General features: G+C 43.4%; 1 protein-coding gene across 3 annotated transcripts in view; it reads left to right on the top strand.

Moving 5' to 3' along the window:
* Esrrg (estrogen related receptor gamma) overlaps positions 1-21,363 on the top strand; it is a 213,529-nt gene that overhangs the window by 184,475 nt on the left and 7,691 nt on the right. For all 3 annotated transcript variants that reach the window (XM_038349528.1, XM_038349530.1, XM_038349529.1), the window contains one exon: positions 17,152-17,421. In XM_038349528.1, the coding sequence (XP_038205456.1) occupies positions 17,152-17,421 (270 nt within the window). The remainder of the gene's footprint in view (positions 1-17,151; positions 17,422-21,363) is intronic.

Genomic DNA, 21,363 nt, shown 5'->3' with positions numbered 1-21,363 from the left:
GGATAGATTATACATAGATTCTGAGGAGGTCTGTGCTTGATCTTGGAGGAATAGAAAGGAAGTCCACATGTCTGGCAAAGAGTGAGCCCGGTGATTTTTTTTTAAAGGAAGTGTGGCAGGGAGCAGTATCAGTGGTCTGTGTGCTTTCCAGTGTTTCTCTGCACTGAACCCGTCTGGGTTGATATTCTTAGGAACTCTCCCATTGGAGTGCTAGACAGGCAGATGCTGTTGGAGACCACACCCCTGAAGGCTCACCTAGGGGAAAATGCTGCAGCTAATTGAACACCTTGTCAGAAGGCACGTTCTCATTGTCGTCTAACATGGACATTGGCCAAAACAGTCTATAAGACAGCAAAGACTTGATATTGAAGCATCTCTTTACAGTTGGAGTACTGGTCTTTGCCTAGGCAGGATTGGGAAATCAGCCATCTAGTTTTGTAGTTATTTTTTTAAGTAAGATATATTTGTTTTATTTTATGTGTGTTTGCCTAGGTGTGTGTGTGTGTGTGTGTGTGTGTGTGTGTGTGTGTGTGTGTGTACCACTGGTGCTGCTGGTACCTATGGAGACCGAAACACGGTGTCAGATCCTCTGGGACTTGAGGTAAAGATGGTTGTGAGCAATCTTGTGTATGCTGGGAACAAAACCCTGACCCTCTGTAAGAGCAGTTAGTGATTTTAACCACTGAACCACCTCTCCACTGCATCAGCCTTATATTTTGATAAGTGAACCTATGTAAGCATCCATATCAAGCGTAAATCATGGCAACAAGTGTTTAAATCTCACGTTGAGGTCACCAGGTCTGCATGGGACTGGCTTCCCTATGCATTGCCAGCTCTGGTTTCATCACCTGCTCAGTAAACAAACCGAATGAGTCATCATCTGGCTTCCCTGAGCTTGTTTTTGTTCTCGCTTTCATTGCTCTGGAGACTTAGTTTATTTGGGAAATTCATACTGAGCAATCTTGCAGAAATGCATGGATGGTTTAAGAGATGAGTCAGGGAGGAAGGGAGAAGGCACTGCACACCCAAGTGTAGGACCGTGCAGGGGCATGGCTTGTTTGGGGAAGGGGACATGGTAATGGGGACACAGAAGTATGATAATGCTTGTAGGTGACTCAAATCTAGATTCTGCACCCAGTGGCTGAGTGCAGACCCTATAAGGAATGCTTTAATCGTGTGACCTTGAATGTGATTGGACTTTACTTTCTTCATGTGTAGAGTGGAAAAGACACTAGAATATTCTCCATAGAGAGTTAAATGTTCGTCGTCATTTTCTCACTCCTTGGCTGAACCTGCTCATGTTTGCAAATACAACCCACAGCCCCTGTTCTGTTCGCCAAAACTCGTGGCCAGCTTGGCTTCCAGCATTACTCAAGGGTAAAAGCCACAAAAGGTTGCGAAGCCTTTGTGACATGCCTGTCCCATGAGCCAGCTGCCAGGCTCCATCATTCCCGTCATCTGCTCTGGCTTCTTCACCGTTCGCCAAGGCACCACAAGAAGGTTCTTCTTCAGTGTCGGCGTTTTTGCCTTCCTTCTGTTTGAGTTGCTGTTTCCTGGGGTCTCAGTCTATTCTGGCTACTGTAACAAAACTACCATAATTCAGTGTCTTTTACACAGCGTACAGCTAAGGAATTGGGAGGTCTAACATCAAAGTGCCTGGGTCAGTCTGCTAGATCATAGGCATGGAGGAATTCAGGAGAGAGATCTCTGAGGTCCCTTTAATTAGGGAATCAATCCCATTCACGAAATTCCACCAGCTTTTGAGACCGAATCAACCCCACTTCTGAATATGGTCTCATTGGAAATTGAGATTCCAGCATATCAATATGGGGAATATACCAGTGTGTTTAGTCTGCAGCATTTAGATATAGGCATGTTCTCTTGGATCATTAGAATATCTGCCAAGTACCGTGGGTGGCTCCTCCTTTCCACAGTCCATCCTTGGGGACCATTTCACCTCCAATGGTGAGGACATTCGGCTATGCTGCACTTCTGGCTAAGTGTCTGTCTTTATCTTTATTCCCTGACCCCAGTGTAAGCCATTGAAAGACCCAAATTCTGTCTTTGCTATATTCCTAATGCTTGTCATATAAAAGGCATGCTACAGAACTGATTAGTGGGGTGCCACAGTTTTGTTTTTATATGTTCTCTTCTTACCTCTTATCAGTAAGAGAAAGGTGGATGGGGTCCTTACTGTGAAGGACTCTGTGGGCTCACATGAGCAAGCAGCAGAGCTAAGAAGATGGCATCCTTTCTTACTACAGATCTTCTCGGGAAGAGACACGCATCGGGGAAGGCAGGAGGGGAAACCACTGGTTGAGCTCCGGCTGGAGACATTAAGAGATTGAAACGGGCAATATGATTGAGAGGATGGAAAATGGGTGAAAAGAGTTAGGAGAAAAGTCAAAGAAAGCTTCAAACTTTAAATTCTGTTATTTGAAGTTATATATTTTTTAATTGAAACATTCAGAGTTGTTGGTGATGCTGATTGTGTGGGGGAGGAGGTATATTTGGAATAAGTTTACAGAGAGAAGAGCTCTATTACAGATAACCAGAGTTGTCTATGGGATATTTAGGTTTGACTGAATGGCAAGAGGCTGGAAATGAAATGTGTATCTCTGAGGAAAAGGTAAGCTGGCAGTGCAGATGCTTTACACCCGTGGAGATGGGCAGGGGGTGTGTGGAGAAAAGCCATTGTGTGCATGCATGGGAAGACTGACACAAAGGGAGGTAGAAAGACCAGAAGAAAGACAGGGGGCGGGCGGCACCTGTCCATGGAGACTGTTGGGGGAAGGACATGTGCCAGGCTAGACAGAAAGACTCCAGGAAAGCAAGCAGAATGTGAAGGGAAGCCAGGCTGTGGGAGGGGGCAGTCAGGTGAGAGAGGAGATCCAGGCGTCAGAAGACCAAGGGCGAGAGCGAGCAGGAGAGCAGCTCATATTGCCCTGTTCTTCTTGGACGTTGAGGTGGGCAGGGAGACAGAAAGACATGCAGAGTAAATAGGTGTTGATGAGGAACCAAAGCAGGGGGGGATTTGACAGAATGAAGGGGCCAAGGAAAAAACCTGAGAGAGATGGATCCATGGTGAAGGGGCTGCATAGAAAATGTATGGAAGAAAGCCCATGAGGGGGCTTCAGCATGAAAGTCAGGCTGACTCACTGGAAAGGACTTTCGTGGGACGAGGAAATAGGCTGCTTCCTCGTAAAGAAGTGGGAGAGCAGCTAGATATGTTCCAGTATGGGTGAGAAGGGGGAAGTTTATGTTTAAATATGGGCATTTATTGTTTAAATATGAGATCTGAAGACAGAAATGAAAAACACATAGTCATCTTAGATAGAGATTCAGGCAGAGGAAGTGTCCGTTCACGGAAGGCTATGTACTTGTATGCCTAGTTCTGAAATAGGGTCTCCAACATCAAGGATGGCCTTGAACACACCATATGACAAGGCTAGCTTAGAACTGATGGCCACACTGCTTTCGCCTTCCAGTCGCTAGGGTGGTAGGAATGAGCCACCAAGACCAGTTTTTGCTTTGCCTGATATCAAACCCAAGCCTTCGTGCATTCTAGGCGAGCGTTGTAGCCTCTGAGCTGCATCTGCAGACTTTGGGAACTCTGTTTTAGATCATGCATTGAAGAACGCCCATGAAGAATCCATGTTAGGTGAGGGCTTTGAACTCTTAATGTCTAACTCATGGCCATATAGCTACCAAGTAGCTATGGTTACATTGAAACTAGTTTCCCTTACTCTTAATCCATACTCCTGGGAACTCTGCCGAGTTGTACTTTCCAAAGTCTCAACGCCTCCTAAGCCAATATCGCATCATCTTAACATGTGTACAAATATCCACCCTCTTCCCCTGCCAGTCATCAACCTGGAACCCAGCCTTCCAGCAATCTGCTCCTTCCTTGCCTTGCCTTCCCCACATGGCCACCATTGCGAGACTCAGTCTGGTTTAAATTGACCCTCACATGGGCTTCTCTCCAGGATGAGCCCTGTTGCAGACTGTGTATCTGCTCATATTCATGAAGCGAGCCAGCATGAGACCATGGCATCCTACAGACTGAGGGCATTAGCACTATGAGGCTGAAGCTGCCGCTGTGTCCGAGAGGCAGAGTTGAACTAGATACTCCCTGGAATGTAGCACTTAGGGCTGTCAAATGACCCTCCTAGATGGCCCTTTTCCATTTAACTTAAAGTTAAAAGGACCCGCAGAAATGCTTAATTCACCAAAAGGGATGTGATGGAAATACTTTAAGCAAATGTAGCTTTATTGGGTCTTAGGCGCTGTGAGTTCTTACGTGATATAATCAGTTCATAATTGAGAGTCATAAACGTCTTAGTTATGTATGAACAGCATTTTATTTATCCCGCCTGTGTCTCAGTGTGGGTTTTGTTGTTCTTGAATTTTGAAAATATTATAATCTCATATATACTCATATAACTACTCATGACTTATAATCACGTGTTGCTGACTTTGGTTTAGCGTGTGGTGTAGAACATCACACCCCATCGATCATGCCTTTGCGTTTATCCCACCACCCCCTACCCCCGCAACTGAAATAGAAGTTAGAATACCTGAACCATTCCTGCCCTCTCAATAATGCCCTAAATACAATGCTCATGGGCATCCCTTCCCTCTCTAATTTGATTTTTGTGAGACAAGGAATAAATGAGACATTCACTTGGGCATTTCTCTCTTTCATGAAACCTGAGCCATTGTGGAAGGAACACTTAAGAAGCTTGGGGGGCGGCCTCCGTAGGAGCGGCCACCTCCCGAACGTCTCATCCTCCCCTCTGTCATCCCCAGGCAACATGCCTGCATTTGTGTGTGCAGATTTATAGTTTATCTTTATCTCTGCCTTCATCTGTAGGTAGCTATTACAGCTGCCTCGCCTGGATATTGTTTGGGCCTGATAGATCTGTCCGTAGTTCATCAGAGGGGAGCCGAGTGCCTAAAAGCCATCGGGTCCAGCTGAGGATGAAATACGAGCCATCAGCCTTGGTAATGGCTGTAAAATTTCATAATTACACGGCCTTTATTACGTTGCATAATGATCCTGAAGCAGTATGGAACAATTAATTAAGATTTTCAACCGTGGCTCTTTCAGAAATTAAAAGGTGCTGGGAGCTGAGAGATGGTGCTCTGTCTTGCCCTGGAAGCATTAGGGATGGATGCTAAGGGAAGGCTGGGCCGCATACTTCTTTTCCCTTAAGAGGAAGCATCTCTTGGTTACGGAACACACATTAGTACCTCACCCGTTTCCCAGCCTTTATCTCAGCTTCAGAGCCGATATTTTTTAAAAGGAACGGGATTTAAAAAAGTACCCAGGATCTATAAAAAGCTCCCCAACTTCCTTTTTCTCTCTCTTGAAAAATTCTATTCTGCCGGCCGCTGTAGTCATTTATCACATTTATGGTTGTTCCTCTCCGCACATTAAATAAACGCAGGCCCTGAGATAGGGGCTCAGTTAACTGCCTCCAACAATGCACTGACCAAAGGGTTTCCCTTACACTCTCTCCTATCGAGGCACTAACATTCTTCTAAGATCTCCACACTTTGGACAGCCATTTCCAAAGGAAGGCTTTACTACTTCCCTCTACTGCATTGTGGATGCAGTATGCCACTTTGAATGTATATCTGTTATTTTCTTCATAATCTTATCGTTGCACTCTTTGAAGAGGAATTAAACTTGGGAAGAGCCCATGAGAGCTACTAGAACCTAAAAAAAAAAAAAGAAAGAAAGAAACTAGGAAAAGTACAGGTATATATGCATGTGTATACATACTAAAACATACATGAAGAATGACCTTTGTTTATGGACATGCATGTACATGCTTACATATATGTGAATAATGAGTCATTGTTGACTTTCTTTTTGAAGTCAAGAATATTGTGATTTGCTTCTAAGTGGTTATGAGGAATAAAATCCCAGTGAGAAGATTGTGAAAGCAGGCCCAGTTCTTTTAAGGCCTGGAGTCTAAACCTCACGCCAGACTTTCCTGGGCCTTAGACAGGCTTTGAGGGTGTGTCTTCAGTGCTGGCACCGATGGAGATAGGAAACGACATGTCCCGACCTCACGATCTGCAGAGAACTCCCGCATATTTGCTCCCATCAAGTATTATTGTTTTTAAATTGACAATCATCACATAACGTTTTACGGATCTAAATATTTCATGGGAGACTAAAACTTCCCTGGGGCCTCCCCAATAATAAACTTTCGGCAGGGAAAAAAAAATGGAAAGGCTGATGTACTTCACGGGGGCGCCTGCTGCCCTAAGTGAATTCTCTTGTTGAAGCACTCAGTCCCTTCGTATGAATTTTCTGATCCGCTGTCATTCGCATTCACACACTGAGTGTCACTGCCTGCAAAACACTTGTCATTCTTTAATGGAAACAGAACAGTCCTTGCAGCCAGAGCCACGGTGTCATCTCCCAGCCCCTTGCTGTGTTGGCAGTAGTGGAATGACAGAGAGGCCCTCGGTAGGGGTAATTAAAATGTAAATATTGATATTTTATTATTTGAAATCACTTTCCAGTGCGGCATTTAATATCTCTCCATCTGCGCGGCTCTGTTTAGCGGTCACTTTACTGCAGCTCTGGGAGCCTGAGCAGCGGCTTGATCCCCGTTATGTCAAAATGCTTGTTGCTGCTTAATTTTGATATCTAATTAAGTGGAAAAGTACAGTCCACACTGTAATCCATGGCATCTTAACCAGCTGCTTGGGTATATTTAGAATTAATCTCCACTATGGAATCATCCTAATGTATGCAATTAAGAGTCTGCCGATGGCTAATTAGGTGTATTAGGATCAGGCGGTGGGTTTTTTTCCTCCCTCTCTACGTTTTTCCCCCCTTTTCCTTTTGGACCACTGCCGACATAAGAGTGTCTGCCTCCAGAGGTGTTCTTAATGCCACTCAAATCAAGTTAGGAGATGACACAAGTTCCTAATAGATTCATCTGCGCGCTCTAAGCCAGAGTGTTGTCCCTGTGTTTTCCTTGAGTCAACCTTGTGTGGGAGGCCCTAGGAATTCCTAGGGGTTATTGACAGGATCTCGGGAGGCCCTACAAGGGACTACAGAGGACAGAGTTGGGCTGCGTGGGTAAAATCATTTTCCAGCAGACCAAAGCAGGAGGCTGGGAGAAGGATTTGGGGGCTCTTGTTCCTGTAAGGAGGAGTGGGTGTAGCAGTTGCCTGTGCTGGCATCTGCATGTTCCAGCCCACTTGTGAATGGGGGAGTTTCTCTGGGAATTAGTGCAAGAGATTCAGGTTTGCATCCCACCCATCCGAGTCAAATATGGCAAGCACACGTTCATTACTAAAGAAGGCACTCACCCTCTGACGACAAGGACTCCCAGGAGCTGTGTGTCCCTTGATTTTCATTGTTTCCTTTTCATTCAGTAAGTTATCCAAACTGAGACCCCTCAGAGAGGATAAGGCAGGGCCAGGGAGGAATTGAAGGGGCTGCTCCTATTGTCACTGAGAAGATAGCTGGTGGCCTCCCCCTGGAACCCATGCCAAGCCATAACGCCCTAGCTGTGCCTCAGCCAGCAACACCGGTCACGAACTGGAGAGAACACTTTCGTGAGCACACCTTCGCTAGTCAAAGAGGCATTGTGCCACAGCCAGACTCCAAAGTGAACCCCCAAAGGCGGAAGCACAGAAAGGCTGTTTTTCCAGCATGTCTGGAGTACAAATTACAGCCAGATCTCTCGGGATCTATGCAGACCATCTCACCTCGTATTTAAATGCGGAGATTTGCGGCAGCAAGCTGTAATTTCATGCCTGTGACATGAGTCTCACAACTTGCTTCCTCTACATATTTGCACAGGTACCTGTGACACTTTAGTCATAGTGACCCTGCTGCAGATCCTCTGCTTGCATTTATGTACAAGGCCTCCTGTTTTATTTTTTCTGTCTCTCCTCTATTTCCTTCTAGATTACAGATCAGAGCACTATACAGTGTCTCTTCTAGGAAAAGCAAGGGAACACATGAAGGAGTTTCTTTCCATTTATTTTCCTGCTTTCTGTGTAACAAACAAAGTGAGAAAGGGGAGGATTCAGATGCTAAGGGGATGAACATCAGCTTTCAATACTTAGGGCCCTTGCTGGATCGTGTCTCTATAGCAAGGAGGGGATTAGGTACATTTGAAAAGATTTGAAGCTGTTTTATTTAAAAATAATGTAGGGGTTATTTACGAGTGTCTCTCAGAGATCCCAACTCTTGCTCATTTCAGTGAATGTACACATACTAATTTTTCTTAATTTATGACTGGTAGATGGATACCAATTTTCAAGATTGCAATTGCACTCATATGAAAGAAATGCCTCTGGCTCCCCTAATTGCTACATCATTCTGCGGCCTCCATGAAGATGTGTGGCTTTCAGCCCCGGAAGAACTATGACAAAGGGATTTATTTAACAAGACGCCATGGCGTTCAGTGAGCTCCCCAGACTTCATTAGTCAGCAGAATGACGACCTCTCATGGGCTTCTTAGTTAACTTTAATCCTAAAACAGACAGAGGCAGGAGGAACTGGGTTTGTAAACTTCTCTTTTCCTTTTAGTTTTCTCTTTTGTGACATCCAAGTAAACGAATGTGTAACCCTGTGTCCCTCCATAGCTCATCTCCCAACTTATCCAATGTGTTAAATATGCTTTTAGAGTCTTAATATGAGAATATAATTTTTGGGCGCATGTAATAAAAACAAAGTGGCCAGGGCTAAGGTGCAGATTTCTGCTTAAGGTTGGCTGCTTCTAAGTAAGTTCTCTTTACAAGTTCTTACTAATTTGACACATGGGGAAGAGAGAAGCACATATATATGTATATATGGACATGCATATATATTAATTAAATTATATTTTGAAGTTAGAAACACAGTGAATAAAAAACAAGTCTTGGAAATAACAAAGACTTTTTAAAAACTACCAGTAATTTTTTGTTGTTGATCTTGAAAATTAACCCCAAATTAGGGTTGACTCTTTGCTGATTCTAAGGAGCTTTCAAGGCATATCTATCTCTCACAGAAGTGTGAGTGGTGATGTGTTATATTAATAATTTTTCGGTTAGCTGACTAAAACTTTGGATGGCTGCAGGAGCATGTTTTTGACACTACAGTTTACTTTTGCAAAATCCACCCATTACCTTGTATTTTTTAAATCCAAACTCGTTTTTAATTATCTAAAATAATTAGTAGGAAAGCAATCAATGTTTATAACAAATTAATATGAACATGTTGCTTTCATGTTAAGATTTGGGGTTTCCCTGTGTGGTTTCCTCTAGGTCCTTTCAGATTTCTTATTGATTTAGAATGTTCCTATTTTATTTCCTAGGTATTCCTGTATGGTGTATACACAGTGATATTTGTTCTTACAAAGGAAGTTTGTCTTCTAAGTTATGTCCTTCCTTTGTTTGTCCTTCCTCCCCTTCCTCCCCTCTCTCTCTCACCCTCCCTCCCTTCCTTCCTTCTTTCCTTCCTTCATAGATGTGTGTGCATGTGTGTGTGTGTGTTGTATGCACGTGTTTACGTGTGGATGGGTGCACATATACAATAGCCATAGGAGGATGCTTGTGTCCTTCTCTAGAACCTGGTGCTTTATTCCTTTCATCAAAGTTTCTTGTCTAAGTTTGCAGCTTGCTATTTTTACCTAGCTGACCAGCAACCTCAGCAATCCCCTGCCTCAGCACTCACAGTGGTAGGATTACAGGTGCACACCCCAGCATGCCCAGCTATTATGTCCATGTTGAGGACTCAAACTCGCATTTTCATGCTGGTACAGGAGCATTCTTACCCACTGAACTATCTCCTCGGTCTCTCAAAATTATTTTCTAAGGAAGGCTCTGTGCCCTGTTTGGTAAGATGAAGAAGACGGTCTGCAGGTCATTTAAATTACACCAACACCTTTCTCAGACACAGCGGACAGAACAGGGCAGAAGTGACAACTTTGCTGTCTGCATATGTCTGATTCGCTGCTTTACAATGGGAAGGCCGCTTGCTTTACATGTGCTCTTCGGTGGCTCCTGCACTGTGCCAAGTATATGCGAATGGGTAAGCACTTGCCCAGAGAAGCCCAGTGTTTCAATATGGACTAGGAGGCACAGGACAGATGTGCACATGCCAGATGTGCATCTCTGTGCTGCTTTCTCTTGTCTTCGGGGTAATCCCCAAAGCCTAGTGTCCTGTGTTTTGATGATGACTTTTCCTTCTTGTCCTCCTCTTCTCCTTCCTTCTTCTTCACTTCTTACTCATCCTCCTCCTTCTCTTCTTTCTCCTCTTCCTCCACTTCTCCCTCCTCTCAGTCCTCCTTCTTCCTCCTCCTCTTCTTCTTTTTCCTCCTCCTCTTCCTTCTCTTCTTCTTTTTTCTTCCTCCTCCTCTTCTTTCTTGTTCCTCCTCCTCCTTCTTTCTCTTTCCTGCTCCTCCTCTTCCTTGTTTGATGTGATATATATTATCATCATTACCATCAAGGAAGACTTGGTCATTTTTAGGAAGTAAGATGGGAAGGGTGAAAGGGGTCAGATGTTGAAAGAAATTCAATGTTATACCAGAAATTCAAGTTTTGTCCTACTGGAATTCTGCAAGCTAAGGGAACATTTTTTAAAGGTCATTATTATTTATGTTTTATTATCTTTTGTAAGCACACAAAATAATGGCTTTCTTTGTGACCTTTCCATATATCATTCTTTGCTCACACTTACCTCCCTGATGCTAACCCTTATACCCGCATCCCACACCCAGTGAACCGCTACTACCCCCAGTCTGCCCCAAGAAAGCATTTTTTTTATCAGGGGAAAGCATATTTATACTATCTATTAAAAAGATGACTAAATAGCCGTGGATAGTATCATAGAGATGGAATCCAAAGAGAGAGTGGATGTCTCAACCAAAACTGTGGAGGGGCCGGAGGATAGACAGAAGGATGTGTACAACCAAGCCTCAGGCTTCTCTCCTCTGTGTTCATGTGTGTTGTTACCCATCCTTCCATTGTCTATAGTCTTTTCTGCATTGTGCTCCAGTCTACTTTCCCCTGACTATAAAGTTTTAGGAGAGGGGCTGGAGAGATGGCTCAGTGGTTAAGAGCATTGCCTGCTCTTCCAAAGGTCCTGAGTTCAATTCCCGGCAACCACATGCATGGTGGCTCACAACCATCTGTAATGAGGTCTGGTGCCCTCTTCTGGCCTGTAGACATACACACAGACAGAATATTGTATACATAATAAGTAAATAAATATTTTTTAAATAAAGTTTTAGGAGATCAGGGCAGAATCCCATTCATTTTCTCTACGCTAAACTGCTGGTGGTTCTATAGTGCCTGTGTAGATGCTCCAAGTGTCAATGGCTATGACATTCTTATGAGTAAAAGCTCTAGAATCATAGTGATATGGGGTTTGCCATAGAAGATTTCAGGGTCATCTCAGATGACCTCACTGCAGATGAGGGCTAGAGGTGGTGCAGCATGTTCCCGAGTCTCATCGGTATCCAGGTGCGAGACGTGTCACTGGATCCTATGTCCTTCTGTCCCCCGTATTGTGACCGTCTTCCGTGCTCACTGAACCCCACTTCACTGCTTCGTCAAAACTGTAATTTTGCCACTGTTATGAATCATAGTGTGAATATCTGATACGCAAGGTACCAGATATGTAACTCCAGAAGGGGTCAAGCCCCACAGGTTGAGAACTGCTGGCTATGGGCTTGTCTGCTATGGACTGGCCACCCAGAAGTGTTTAGGGATAGGAAGGACTTCCAAAGGAAGGTTGTGCCATTCCCAGATAAATCCTTGGCATCCTTACTACAGTTTTATCTGCTCCGCAGCAGCTCCTTTCTCAAAGCAGGCCGGTTGGTGGTGGTAATCTTCCCACTACTGGCCGGGAGATGGTCCAGTCAGGGAGGAGCTTGCTGCACAAGCATGAAGGACTAAGTTTGCTCCCTAGAACCCCTGTCAAATGTCTGGTATAGTTGTGTGAACATGTAATGTTATCATTAGGGAGACAGAGAGGGGATGGTTACCTGGGCTTATTTGGACAGTCAATCAAGCCTAGTTGGTGAGAAGCAGGTTCATTGAAATACTCTGTCTCAAACAGTAAGAGGGAAAAAGACAATGTAAAGACCTCTGGCTTCCACATATATGCACACACACACACACACACACACACACACACATTCTCTCTCTCTCCTCTCTCTCTCTCTCTCTCTCTCTCTCTCTCCCCCCCCTCTCCCTCTCCCTTTCCCTCTCTCTGAAACAAAGCTCAGATTTGTACATTCTGTGAGTTATAGAACGAGTGATAGTCTCTGTCAATATGGGCAAAAAGCAACCGACTTAACACACAATATCGTATTGACTCAGGGCCCTGTGGCTGAACATCTACTGGAAGCTAAGACTGAACCTTAGTGGCGCCATTACTCTTGCCCAGTTCCTGTAAATGTCAGGTTTACTTGTGCAGGGCTGAGAGAACCTGCCTGCACTGCCTTCCCCAAACCAACTTTCTTTGCCGTCTCAGTGAGCCACTATAGGCCAATCACGGTGGTGGCACGAGACGCTATTTGTTGAAAAAACGTCAATTATCTTTATTTATTTTTGTTTTGTGGAATAGAGAAAGTACCTTTCAAAACACGAGGACAGGCAAATCAATGTCATGATTAACTGATACTAACAAATATCCTGAGGATTTAAACGCTGTGCTTCCTGTTCCAAGCTAAGCATCTGACAGGGAAATGCCTAGCAGGGGTTAAAACCAAATGCCTGCACGGCAGCCTATTTCTGTCAACACTCTATTCAGGAAATAAACATTTATGCTTTCTGAAATGAAAGTGTATTTTTGAAGACTAGCCGTCAGATATTTTTTGCCCTTCACACTTTCAAATGCTTAGCCTTTTTGTACGTTGACTGGAAAGTGCCTCGGTTTGCCAGGCTGGGGAAAAAAATGTCCCCGACGACTGCCTGTGGCACCAATATCAACTCCCGAAGTTTCCAGCCGAAATGGGCAAGGAGGTTGGCACAAAGCATGCTTTCTTCAAGTCCCCTACCTCAGGGGCACCCGCCTCTTGAGAAGCTTTTCAATCCTTCCAAGGGCTGTCATTCTCCACAGTCCCCTGGTGTATTTGGAGTGCAGATAAACACACAATTTAGCTGCGGGTCAGGGTAGAGAGCTCTTCCGCTGAGCGAACTGCCCAAGATACAGTAAATGGCCCTGACTCCAGGACAGGCAGAAATGAAGAGAGATCAGACATGTCAGAGGTGCCGATGGCAGGGGCTGCAGCTGGGAGAGAAACATGTGCTGTGGTGTTTCCCAAAGCTGGAATAGGGCTGCACATTGCAAACTGTAACCTGTCACATGGCCAAGATTAAGATCCGGGGAGGCACAGCCTGTAAACTTTGGGGACACAATGTCAAGCCCCATTTCATTTCACTGGGGAGAAAGGTGTCCTGCCAAAGATCGCTATATGTTCTAGATGACAAGGACTCTACGTTGTAGCCGGGTCGCTATAACACACCAGCAAATGCCTGGTCAGGACACAAACAAGTAATTATCATTTGGACACAGTAGCTGCGAGCTGATAGCACAATCACGTCTTTAAGAAATCCTTAGAGTCAGCTTCATGATGGCAGCGTTTTCATTTAGGCTTGTCATTCAGGTGTCTATGCTTCTTCGCTCACGGCACACGATTTCATCCATGTGTCTTCATGGAATGGCAACATAGCCAGCCATCCTCAAGAGAGGGGAAAAAGAATTTTTTTTGAAAGTCAGGTGTTGGTAGTTCAGGGCAGTAATTCTAGCACCCACTGGACAGAAGCTAGGTAGGGGCATCACCATGAGGCCAGCCTGATCTATGTAAGGTCATCACCGTGAGGCCAGCCTGAGCTAAGTAGGGTCATCACCGTAAGGCCAGCCTAACTTATGTGGGGTTATCAATGGGAGACCAGCCTAAGCTATGGAGGATCATCACTGTGAGGCCAGCCTGAGCTAGGTAGGGTAATCACCGTGAGGCCAGCCTGAGCTAGGTAGGGTCATCACCATAAGGCCAGCCTAACTTATGTGGGGTTATCAATGGGAGACCAGCCTGAGTTATGGAGGATCATCACTGTGAGGCCAGCCTGAGCTATGTAGCAAGTTCAAGGTCAGTCTGGACCACACCAAATAAATAAATAAATAAATGAATAAATACATAAGGAATGGAAATAAAATCTATGTTGCATATTGGGGTCCCTTAGGCAGTGCGATAAGACTTTTTCGTACGAAGTCTGAGTGCCACCCTATGTCCGGGTGAGGAAGTTCTTTCTGCCAGTTTCTTGATTGCAAGGTGAACTTGTAAAGGGATAAATGGTGAGACGCTGCCTTTTCTGGCTGGAAGAGGTAGAGGCCCTGATGGCCTTACTCTTTAAGGCATGGATTTGGTGTTTTCTCCCGACACTTTTGTGAAAATCGTACTGCTTTAACAAAGTGAGGGGGAAAACATACTTCAGAAGGTCAAACAAGCAAAGTTGTCAAAGCTTTGTGTTTTATAAAAAAAGTGCCTTTTCTTTACCTTTCTTTTCTTGCTATTTCAGAGTAAAATAAAAAGGGAAGAGTTAGGTTTGTAGAGTAGAGGAGCGCAGACGCAGACGACACAGATCCATCAACACAGAGGAAACAAATGGCAGAACCAACCTTTAAAAATGAAATTTTATTGCTTTTGCTTAATTAAACCCCAAAGAAATGTGGCAGACATTGTTGCTGTTGAAAAAAATGTTAATTTGTAAATCACAGGGACAAAGCAGCCCTGTGCAACTTTAAAGTTTCGGCACACGTAAATGTCGATAGCGCGCCTTCTCCATCATCAGCACTAAATTCACATTGATGCCTCTTTTCTTCTCCGTATTGATCCTTCCATGAGAACGTAGATTTGTATCTGTTAATTAATGCGTCCTGAAACAGCGTTTGTATTAATCAGGCAGATAAGAAAAATTGGATGGCTGCACCCCAGTGACAACCGTAAAAGTGCTGGCCCTGATAAAATCACGGATGGACCTCAATAAAAAAGTTCCTCCTTCCACTCAATAAACTAATCATCCTGCTTTTAATTATGCGGCAGAGAGATGGGTGGAGATTGAAGGATGTGTAAATCTATTTACTAACAACAGTGTCTGGGAGGGAGGATGGGGCTGTCTCAGGACGATGCTTGGGGCTACCAGCTCTCTCCTTCTACAGAGGAAACAAACTGCTGGTTAGGATTGTGAGGAGGAAGAATTAAACCAAGAAAATTAAAAAAAAAAAAAAAAAGATCTATTCCTTCTGGCTCAGAAGTTTCCCAGTGATGATTTTTGTTTTTGCTGTTGATTGACTTTGTGAAAAAAACCCCTGTTAGTCTTTCTTTTGCAGTTAGTCATTGTGGGATGGGTGGTGCTGGGGAAAGAACAATGAGTTTTGTTTGTCTTTTGTAGAACTTAATTTTCTTTGATAATTATTTTCCTCTGCTGACTTCTTTAAAATGCTCTCAGGATATATTTATTAGTGTAATATTAAATTTCACTGATGAAACCATATGAAACTAGACCCAAAGAAGCCCTGGCAAATGCCATATAAATGCCTCCCTAAGGAAAGAAATGGTACGGAGAGCCCATCGCAAGAAGTGGAAGTGACCCTTTTGGTGGTTTTATTAAGCACGTATGGTACCAAGGGCAGCTCACTGGTTTTCTCAGTGGGTCAGGAAGACCTCTCCTCTTTTTACTGACTTGTGGGACAGAACTGATTCCATGTGAATAACAATGGGACCAACTGATGGGGAACAGAAGCCTGCAGAGGTTGGAGCCCATGGATATTTACAGTGGGGTCTTAGGAAGGGCACAAAAAGAGATTTCTTAAGCTGTCTTAACTACATGACTCCCCCTTCTACAGGATTGCTGCTAGAAGGGCCTTATACCATGGATGGGTATAATGTACCATGCAGTACCATGCAGTAACCGTGAGCTAGGGGAATACACTTGGAACTCTGGGGCATATCGTTGGCAAGGAAATAAACGTTTCAAGTCTCTTGGGAACAGTCACCCGATCATTAGCTATAATCACTGACATATCCTTTCCCAGTACAGAGCTGAGATGCAAGTACATTATAACACACACACACACACACACACACACACACACACACACACACACCATGCATCTACTTGGACTTAAAGAATTGTCTTGAACAAGACTATTTTTATTTCCCAGTCATTTGCTTTTTGTTACTCCAGTGTGGAAGAGAATTTATATAATCTCTATGAATGCTTTCTAATATTTCAGTGAAGGATTGAGCCAGATATTATCTCAGGTGAAAATAAGACACAACTTTTTACTTCCTTACACTTCCCAACTACATGTTGTGAGTCAGTAGTTAGAGGGTTGCTCTTCTTAAATTTCCCAAATGCAGAAACAGGTTCATTGTCCTGCGCAAGATGAATGGCTGTGCAGGAGCCCAGCCAGTGTTTACATTTGGGCTCTGGCTTTCTGCCCGCTCTTCCCACCAGACACTTTTATTTCTATATTTAGAATTTTTAACAAATAGACTTTAATAATAAGTATGAATTGTAACTTCTTTCTTTGGCGTGGAGGCTGGTAAGCTAAGATTTCTCCTTTCTTTATATGCTGGTTAGTGTTTCAAAGAGGAATCCACACTGACGTCAGCTGGGCTAAGTGGCCAGTTGCAAATGCTCATTTGGTTTTAATTCATCGCACAGCTGTTATGGAAACACACTTCCGAGTTGCTGTGTGTTACACAGTTTAAATTGTTTTCTTCCACAGTATGTGTGGGGGATTATTTTAGCCTTCACCTTCCTCATCAGTACTAGTTTCAAAAAACCAGGTGGTTGAAGGTAACCAAAGCTCACCCCTCCTTTAAAGGTAGGTGGTGTGGTGGTGCTTTCTCTACAAAGGAAAGAAAACCATCTCTCTATCTCGTTTCCCTGGCTGGGTTTGTGATTCTATCATTGCATCAACCAATAGGAGCTGGCTTGTGACTTCGACTTTGGGTTCACAAAATGATACTAGGGTGGGGGAGTTAATAGCTTTTCCTACTCAGAGCACAGCATGGTTTTGAGGCCTGAGACAGACCTTGCCCACCCTAGGAAGCTCGGGTTGCATTATGAAATTGTGGCTTTAGAGTAACTTGATCCACCCATCTTCCCATGCAGGCTTCTCCACACTGTCCCTGGCTGATCAGATGAGCCTCCTGCAGAGCGCGTGGATGGAAATCTTGATCCTCGGTGTTGTGTACCGGTCCCTTTCGTTTGAGGATGAACTTGTCTATGCAGACGATTACGTAATGGACGAAGACCAGTCCAAGCTAGCAGGCCTTCTTGACCTAAATAATGCTATCCTGCAGCTGGTGAAGAAGTACAAGAGCATGAAGCTGGAGAAAGAGGAATTCGTCACCCTCAAGGCGATAGCGCTGGCTAATTCAGGTTGGCATAACTGTGTGGTCCTCGTTGCATTGTTAACGCTGTCAGGCTTCCCCTTTCGGGCTCTTCTCCAGGATTTGTGAGGTCCACTTGGTAAATTCTCTGTGAGTCAGCAAAATTATAATCAGTGCAGCTTTCTAGCGAAAAGTTAGGAAGAAAAAGAAACTTCCAGGCAGCGGCTTTTATTTCACTTGCTCCCGTAAGCGGTGACACTTTTACCACCCTGTGCATTTCCTAATTTGGGCCATAGTGAAGCAGAAGGCCTTGAGGGACTCACACAAATGGGCACTCTTGGGACGAAATTAGCTCCATTGTTGTTTCTGTATGAGGCAACGCCGGTGAGTAATGGAGAGACACCTCTCCTCTCAAAAAGGCCAGTTTTGCAATTGAGAAAAATACATGCGGTGTTGCCTCTTGGTTTTGTTAGGAAGGAACACTGTAGATTATAGTCTGGAATCTCTAGATACCAAATTCTGTTGAGAGCGCCACCTGCAGTAAGGGCTAAGGAATAGATACGCCTTGCCCTTGCACAGGGGTGTGCTAAAATCGGGACACACTCTGGTAAGTAAAAGTCATTAGTACTTTGTAGTTCTCTCTTTGTGCCTCTCCTAATGCTAGATTGTCTCTTTTAACATTTGCATAAAGTTCAGGATAGATCCCTCCTAATGACGGCCCGATCTTCAGATACCTGCCTGTCAATAATGGCTCTCAAGCCGTGTACCATTGACAGTCACACCGTGCTCTTTCTGGCTGCTTTTGTTTTGACCCTATCTTTGAACTTTATCTTGGTTGCTGGCCAGTAGTTTTCCCTTTAATTACAAGAAGGAAACTGTCAATAAAATCTGTTAAATGGGATGCAATGAGTGGCTTGAATGGGCGCTGGCTATTTGTTCAAATTCTGCAGTATTCAAGGTATTGACAGTTTGTTTTCTGGGGCCATATGTGACGATCAATCTCAGGCTGGGCTCAGCCGCGCTGAAAAATGAAAAACCAGATTGCTTTTGCTTACTTGTGGATAGCGACTTTGTGATGTGGCACGGTCTAGGCAAGATGAGATCTTCTGCCCAAATTGCCCCCCTGAGAGCCGGGGATGCGTGACTGTTTTTAGAAATAATTTTTAATTGATTTTGTAATTAACAGTTCATCTACAATATTGATGCACAAATCCTTGGACTGATAGAAGGGAAATTGTTTTCAACAATGAAGTTGTACCTTCCTATTTGTCTTCATAATGGGCGTTAGCACTTCACAGGTTTAATTGTGAATATAACCCACTCCCCAACCACACCATCCACCCTAGTTCCCCTCCCTTTCCTGTGAAACTTAAAATATGATTTCTTGTGACCGGTGACCTTGTTTTTATGAACTCGTGAGAAACCCTGGCTCTGTTCTCTGAGGGGCCACGTGGGCCATGAGATAGACATTTTCTAAGAATAGTTTGTTTAACCTCCACTGTGTAGCATTTCTCCAGACTGGATGAAGGATTTCACAGTACTGGTTTTGCAAAGAACTTTTACTGGATAATCATAAAAATAATTCTAACTGGAACCATTTGTGCAATTTGTTGTTTTTCAAACAGAGTGAGCACATTTTGTGTCTTTTTATGTTTCCAGTTGATTTTGTAAATTGTTGGTTAATTGTCAACCCTGAGCAATGCTAACTTTGTCATCCAAATCGCTGTAAGTTGTCAACTGGAGATGTTCCAGGCATAATTTATGCCTAAGTATTCTAATTTAGACTCCCTCAGATCCTTACTAAAAGTTTAATCATTGATACTGTTCAAACATGGATGCTCCAAACCCGTTCTGCTGCTGCCAGGCCAGGAAGGAACCTGCATTGCTGCAGTTACATGTGATCAGAAGTCCTTATTTACTGTACTTGTTAATGTCTTGAATTTAAAACTAGAAATTTTTAAGACGTTTCCTGCCTCACCAGACCTAGTTGCTGAGTAGCTTGGCTTTTCAGAGGGTTTCTACACCAGGTGATTCTAACATCTGTTTAGCTTCTTTATACCAAGAAAATTAATTGTATCTCAGTCCAGATCCTAGCCTTTTAGTTTGGGGTAGCCTACTTAGAAAGTCATTTTCTTTGATACTTTGGATATAAGGTTATTTTGTTCCATTTGTTCTTTGACCATAATTAGAAGAACAGAAACAAACTTGTAGATTTAGTCTTGTTTGGATTCAATGTGAGTTTCTTAAATGCTTATGAGAACATTCATGTGAGTGTATCTGTGTGAGCATATCCCTGTGAGAGCACCTGCGTGCACACATCCCTGTAAGCACATCTGTGTGAGCATATCCCTGGGAGAGTACCTGTGTGCACACATCCCTGTAAGCACATCTGTGTGAGCATATCCCTGGGAGAGCACCTGTGTGCTCACATCCCTGTGAGAGCTTCTGTATGTATACACACATCTCTTTGAGCATATGCTGACATTTTGCATAGATGTGCTAGAAAATACCCAGTTTTTCTTTTAGTATTCAGAAATTTTAGATTAACATAAATGAATTTTTATGTAAAAATTAATATTGTTTAGTAGAGACCTATGTGACCTTTTCCTGCATGGCTATTGATGTTAACAGATATCTCAGTTTTCTCTCTTGTCTTATTTTAAGCATCTTCTTTTATTCAATAATCATAAATATTGTGCTTCTGCTTGGCAAGCAGACAATTTGATTCTTGATAAAGGATGTCATGCTTTTTAGTGAGCTCATTTCATTCAAGTATAAGTATGAATAAAATTAAGTGCTTTCTTTTTATTACTATATAATACTTCTAGAATAAATATCTGCAGATAAAATACTATAATTACTATTTTGGTCATCAGCTTGAACCCTGGAGTAATTCTAGCAACCTTGTAATTGACTAAGTCAGGACGAATTGGTTTGTGCACACATTGTGGAATTTGTAATGACAGAAGCAGTGACTTATCTAGATGGTTGGAATGGGGTGGGGCCATATTTAATTAGGCTATTTGAATCCTCATAGAAGTTTGGCTTAGTGTGTCTCTCCATTATTTTTATTATCATCCCCTCAGGGGAACTTTTTGATGAGATATTCCTTATAACTTGATAATTAAATAGCAATATCACAAATAAGTATGTGTTTATGTAGCATATATTTGGGACTGTTTTGTCTAGGGGAATGGTTTTCTATTCTGTAAGCCTGTATTTCCTCTCTTTCAGAGAACAAGGTTTAGACATGTAAGTAGTTTCATTCATTCATTCTTTTTTTAAAATTATGAAATAGGTTCTTCTCATATAATACATCCCAAACCCAGCCATAGTTTTCCCTCCCTCTTCTCCTTCGCTGCTTCCTAACTCCTCTCTCCCCCCAGGTCCATTCCTCCGCCATTTCCTCTTCAGGAAAGAGCAGGCCTCCAAGACATGAGAGTAAAACAGGACAAAGTAGAGCACAGTAAGACAAGGTAGAAGCTCTCTCAGTGAGGCTAGACAAGGCAACCCAATAGTAGGAAAAGAGTCCCAAGAGCAGGCAAAAGAGTCAGAGATACACTGGCTCCCACCCTTAGAAGTCCCACAAGAACACCAAGCTGACAGCTACAACATGTATGCAGAGGACCTGTGTGCAGACCCAGACAGGCCCCATGCTTACTGCATCAGTCTCTGTGAGCCCGTGTGAACCCTGCTTATCTGATTCAGTGGGCTGTGAGCTTCTGGTGTCCTCCATCCCTTTGACTCATGCAATCTTTTCTGCCTCTCTTACTCGGATTTCCTCTATCTCAATGAAGAGAGATCTTAAACCGGGAAGTAAAACCCTGTTCAATGTTACATAGTGGACATAATATTGAAATGAGTTATAAAGGGGATGAGATTGTTTTGGTATGGGGGACATTGACAGAGACTGTATCTGAAACCCCAAGATAGAAATAGAGCATCTCATAGAACTAAAGATTGAGAATAGATGTCATTAACGAATTCCTTT

The sequence above is a fragment of the Arvicola amphibius genome, chromosome 12, assembly GCF_903992535.2.
Source record: "Arvicola amphibius chromosome 12, mArvAmp1.2, whole genome shotgun sequence".
NCBI classification, from domain to species: Eukaryota; Metazoa; Chordata; class Mammalia; order Rodentia; family Cricetidae; genus Arvicola; species Arvicola amphibius.
Note: the sequence above shows the minus strand (reverse complement) of the source record. Positions and strands in the feature narration are given on the sequence as shown.